Source organism: Diadema antillarum, unplaced genomic scaffold, assembly GCF_040938485.1.
Source record: "Diadema antillarum isolate AM-2024a unplaced genomic scaffold, OU_Dant_1.0 seq00001455_RagTag, whole genome shotgun sequence".
NCBI classification, from domain to species: domain Eukaryota; kingdom Metazoa; phylum Echinodermata; class Echinoidea; order Diadematoida; family Diadematidae; genus Diadema; species Diadema antillarum.
The window spans coordinates 108,561-114,716 of NW_027272201.1; the positions used below are offsets into that span (position 1 = coordinate 108,561).

Here is a 6,156-nt window from a genome sequence, read left to right on the forward strand (position 1 = left end):
ACACTGGGATCATCTTTACCATGTTAACAGGTAGAACTTTGCACCTTTCAGACCAGGAGGGTGCATAAAAACCGAAAAATAAGGCAATGCAATCATGACATTATACACACACGCACACACACACACACACACACACACACAATAGGTTCAACATTGCACCTTTAGGGAGCAGACCAATGTCACACTGGGATCATCTTTACCATGTTAACGGGTGGAACTTTGCACCTTTCAGACCAGGAAGGTGCATAAAGACAATGGTCTGATAGGTGCAAAGTTACACCTGTAAAAGTGGTCCTAGTGTGATATGGTAATTAAAGGTGCAAAGTTGAACCAATTTTTCTTAGAATGTATGGGAAATGTCCCGAGACTGCTCCCTCAGTATGGCGAAAGCTTTACGCTGGTCCCGCCAGCTTGGCTATTTCATCACGTTGACCGTGTTGACTAGCTTATGAGAGTTCCGCCACTTTGGCTAGCTTCACGCTAGTCCCGCTACTTTGACTAACGGCATGCTAGTTCTCGGCGTGTATCTACATATATACAAGCTATACCAGTACGACTCACAATCTCACTCTAGTCAGGTTCTATTGACCAGCTTCAGGTTAGTAAAGCATGTGATTAAATTCATATGACGTTTCCAGCTATAATATGCTTTAAAGGTTAACGTTTCAGTATAACAATTTCCTGGTATAATAATTATTTAAATAGTTGACATCATGATATCACACATGTGCATCGCATGATGCAGTTGTCTTAGAAATGATATGAATGCCATTCTCGCCTTGGAGGTCAAAGGCTGTCTGAGTTGCCGCATGGCACTTAATGCTGGCTTTGACCTCGAAGATGACACTAGATTTTGAGTCCCTTGGTGCGGCGGAGTACGCCGCTGAACGACTATGATCATCGTCCGAACCTGATTGGTAACATCGACGTGATCTCGTCAGACACCACGCCTTCGATTTCGAACAGAGTTCTCTGAAGGCGTCACAAAACTCTTTAGTCCTGGCTGTGTAGATGATTGGATTGAAGAAGCTGTTGACCAGCGTTAGGATCCCTAGCCACCCGCGTACCTCGGCAGTGACGCCACACGAGCCGTCGTCCTTGCAAAACACACTCAGCAAAAGAGTGATGGTCAGCGGAAGCCAGCAAACAGCGAATGTGCACACGATCACGCCTATCGTAATTGCGACTCTGGTCTCGAGACTGATGACTAGTCGACGACTAGTTGAAACGGACGTGGTGCTGCAATCATCCGAGGCTTTCTTCAGTCTAGATACAACAGGTGCTTGAAGGGCAGCCATCGATACAGAATCGACGGTGGAAGCGTCGGCCCTGGGACTGAAGACCCGTGTCCTAGTCTTGTCGATGCTCTTGGCGTGGGTTCGTGCAATGCAAAAGATCTGGATGTACAAGCCTATGATGACTAAGATTGGGATGGCTAGAATTAGCACAGAGTACAGGTACATGTAACCCTCGGTAACTACACGGTCCCACTGGCAGTATCCCATGTTTGAGTCATTGTAGTACGGAGGTTTTTGCCACACCATCGATATGAACCCAACTAGAAATGACAAACTCCATGCACCAGTAATAAACAACAATGACTTCCTTTTAGTCATTATGACTTGGTATCGAAGCGGCCTGACAAGAGCCATGTATCGATCGATTGAAACAGCGAGAAGATTCAATATGGCCGAAGCTAAGACGGTCATTAAAAGACAAAATGGCAAGATACAGATGTAAACGGAATGCAGAAAGATGTCCGGTATGTATTTGGCCAAGAGTCCAATGGGCATTCCCAACGCGCAGAAAAGATCGCTAACAGCCAGGCTAATGATGTAGAGGTTCGTGGTCGTACGGAGCAATCTATGATGACGGATCACCGCGATGACGAGGATGTTGCTCACTATGACTAGGAGTTCGAGTATGGTCATGATCGAAAGCGCGGCGCGCAGCTGAGCTCCTTCCAGGTGTCCGAACCCGATGCCCAAGTCGACTATGTTCGGGGGTTGAAGTGAGACGAACGTAACCTTGTCACCTGACCGTCCTTCCCGCGTGACGAACGCCATGTCCGTCGCATTCACTTCGAGCTCGACTTCCGTAGCATTCTCAGTCCACCATGCTTCGGTACTCGGATGCTGCGTGCTCGTTTGAAACATGCTGGAATGGAGGGAATAGACAGAATCTTCCATTTTTTCTCTCTTTTTCTCCAGCAAGATTTCGTTCTACGAGACAAAAAGGGAAAAAAAATCCAGCACATGCCAATCCGTATCGCAAACAATACTATCGCAGACTGATTTGGAAATACTTGAATACACGGGTTTATCCCGTAAGCAGGGTTACAAGGTGAATCCGGGCGTTCAGTTCAAGGAAATGCCAGTGCATTATCTTTTTTTTTCCTGCTCCGAAGTTTTGGTATCAGAAAACGTTTGTTAATATGTAATAGCTTCACCAGTCTTCTAGAGGTCAGGTGTCACAGAAACTGTACGAAGACGTCATACAATGCAACAAATGCTGGAAGAGAAATATTATCACAGTTAGCATTAAACGCGTGTCTCTCCATCACTAACTTGGTCATACAATTGCCGATAGGAAGGGAACAAAACAGCCTAAAGCGTTGTCATTTTCTAATGATATTCCTCTTTCGCAGGTTTATCACTGTCCCACTTTTCCAATATCTCGAGATGGCGTCGTATCTTTCGAAACAAAAAATGTGTAGAAAAAATAGATTCTGGGTCAATGTGTGATTGTAAGAACTAAAAGTATTTCTCCGATGTCAGACTTGCGCCTCACAGGTATAGACGGCGAAAGGACAACCAGTCGCTGCTGCTGTTTACCCGAGTCGGCTTGAAAATAGGAATCTCCAGCGGCAAATATTGGTACATACGTGTGCTTGTCAGGAACCAAAGTTTTATTATTAACCTCTTTACGTATTGGGACACATTCCACTAAACAGCGGGCTTCCGTACACCCGGAAAGAATAGTCGCGGCACGACCCCCTTAGGAAATTCGAGGTACTCAAAAGTTGACAAGGAGTTTAGAGCGGGAAGGAACACATAAAGCAAATAGATGGCCACAAATAACTCTCTCGTAATGCCGATCACGTGATTATAGATTGACGAAAATCTGGCGAATCACCGTGAATGATGAATCGACCGCCGTGTCATGCGACTGTGTTGCAACTCGTTTCTGACGTGACCAATGACGTGAGCACAATTAATTCATTTTACCCAAAATACCGGACTCTATAGATTCTATCAATTCTATCGGTACATTTATTCCGCTCGATCCCGTTGGGCTCCCGATACTGCAAGTGTTAAGTCTTTGCGAAACCGTCATAAAGCTTAGAAGCAAAGGATTAATGTATCCACATGATTATCCCACAGAAGCAGGGGCTGTTGCAAGCGCACAAAAGATACATTTTGTTGTCACCGTCATCACTAGAAATCTAGTCTGTTCGATATCTACATACAACGCACTTAATGGACGGTTGGAGTTTGTCCAGTCTAAACTTTGCCGATCGTCATTCACCCATGCTGACAGTTGTTACCAGAATATTTCTATTCAACCACAAGGCTATGGTTTCAGACGTGTTCCATCAAATAGCAAAATACCTCCAATCGTCCGTTGAAATATTTGAGCACACCAAAGATATAGATCGACAGGCCGATGCGGTATCCGAATGGGGAGACGGAGGTAACGACGTTTACATCAGCAAACACTCGTGCTGCACGAAAGAGCACAGCGCTTCCCGGATTGAACCGCCAAGCTGCCAGTGGGAACTGTGTCAAGAGGACTGGTGGATACGATGTATAACTACGGAGAGTTCTTCAAATAACAATTAGAGAAGAGGAGACAACTGTGCCAGTTGGTTCCGGCTAGCTCGTGGCGTCGTGAACTGATTGCGTCCTTGCAGTGGACGAGATACGCCGCTGCGTGAGCATCGTCTTCCGTGTCAGCTCTTAGAAGATAATGTTCCCTGATTCGCATGTTATCGAAGTGGGACGTGCGTTGCGATCCGTTGCGTGCAGGGCTGGCGATTACATTCTGTACGAGGTTCTATACTCCCGTAATGACAATAATCGATGTAATTCATGATTCGCCATCATTTCTCTCCCGAACCAAATATTCGTACTATTATACTTGTTCATGCACACCAAAGTTGACAAAGAAATTCACTATTGTCATTTAATTTATGATGATGATGATGATTATGGAAGCTATACAGATTAGGTTGTTAATTTGCCATTAAACATGAATACACTGCAATTCCGTTGAAGCTCAGGAGAATTGCACCTTTTGTCTTCTATAGCGTGTAAAATAGGCTACTACTATAAAGACTGACATGAGCATGGATGCTGAAGTTGAACGTATTGAAGGAGGAATTCATGAGAAATAGAAGGAACATATCCCTTCATATGTAAACCCCTTCATTGCATATGTTGATTCTATCTAAACACTGAAGATGAAAACAACAACAACACTCACGTCAAAAGGATAAGGAATCACCCATCTCTCCTATTATTCACCATGTTTTATTTGAATGCGTGGGGTATAATAACTTTAACTATGAACCGTCGCCGTGGCTGACCGTTAAACCCATGCAGATAAGTTCGCGGGCTTCCACGCACATAATAATGACATGGATGAGGTGTTCGAACCCAAGCCTGCCAGTATACGTAACCTTCGGCAAGGCACTTCAATCTTCATTGCCAAGTCTTCCGAGAAGACTTAAAGCCCCCTGCCCTACACTTGAGGACCCACTCCACTCCTCTCGTAAAGAGCATGCGGAGTGAAATCCCGATGAAGTGGTCAAACACACACACGCAAAACAGTACAATACAAAACAAAAACAAGGTAAAACAAGGGGAATAAAAGACAAGGAAAACAAAATAAACCGGTTGATATCAGCAAGAATCTTCAGGATGAAAGTGGAAGATTGCCCCCAGAAGAAGAAGAAGAAAAAGAAAAAGAAAGAACCCCGAAATGCCCTTGATCGGGCCTTCTTCATTTTGCGACGCTGTTTGAATCCCTCGGTTAGCCGTTCAAACGCTATAGAGCGAGCATCAATAATAATAATGATGATAATAATACTAATAATATAGACAGGGCAGAGCCAGGCAAAAACTGCCTTTTTTTCCAGTCAAGGTTTTCTCACTTGATTCTGGTACTTTAGACCATACTTAGCAAAATAAGCTTCTGCGCCATCTTGAAATCGGTCCCAAATCCAAGATGGCCGCCAAATATCCAAAATGGCCGCCAGAGGACCTAAAACGTGCCTTCTGTGGTTAAGATTTGTCTGGGGATGGGTTTTTTTACTCTATTTGATGATAAATGGTAAGAGGAATAAGATTCAGTGAATTAAAATCAAAATCAGTTTCTTTTTTATTGCGAAAATCTAACATGGCCGCCAGACGCAGCTCCCGAAATTAATAAATGTCATAGTAACCGGAGGGCCAAACCCTAAAAACTTGCTTACTTAACAAGTGAGTTCCACTCTCTCTACAAACTAAGTAGACCATGCTTATTTTCAAATTTTTATTGTAACAAACAACATTCCACTGGTCTACCTCAAAAAAATTGCTGCGAAAGCCTCCAAATCCAAAGTGGCGTCCAAGATGGCCGCCATATTTACTGAATTTGCTATTTGAAAGATAGACTTTGATAGAAACATCATATTTCAACAAATGTGATGTCATATGAAAGAGAATAACGTTTTCTACAAGTTGATACCATTTTTGTGGGCGATTGTGAAAACTGAATTGAGATATAAAGGAAAAACACTCATTTTTTGATATTTTTCTGAAAAAAGGAAAATCATGAAAATGCTTGATTCAGCATAAATCAGAAAAAGACTAAAGGATTATCTTGAAACGTTTTTAAGAATTTTGCTTAACATATAATTAATATTTGGAGAAAATTAGGGGTAAGTACCATTTGCGGTTCAGGAGTTATAATGTCTCAAACTTGAAAACTCACTGTGTAAAAATTTCCACTTTAGCTGTGACAAGACCTTGTTGGTCGTAAAGAGAGTCTGCACGCGCCAAGACTACTACACGCACCCCTGGCACTGACGCTTGCAACAGTGCCAGTGGTGCGTGTAGTAGTCTTGGTGCGCGCAGACTTTTTAGACAAACAAGAGTTTGTGCCTGCAAACTA

The 6,156-nt window shown here is 43.4% G+C and overlaps 1 protein-coding gene across 1 annotated transcript; it reads right to left on the reverse strand.

Annotated features, from left to right (window-relative positions):
* Positions 1–719: 719 nt before the first annotated feature.
* On the reverse strand, positions 720–2,156 carry LOC139709619 (adenosine receptor A1-like). Its single transcript, XM_071621577.1, has one exon. It carries the CDS (start codon positions 2,154–2,156, stop codon positions 720–722), a length of 1,437 nt encoding a protein of 478 aa, XP_071477678.1.
* Positions 2,157–6,156: the final 4,000 nt, after the last annotated feature.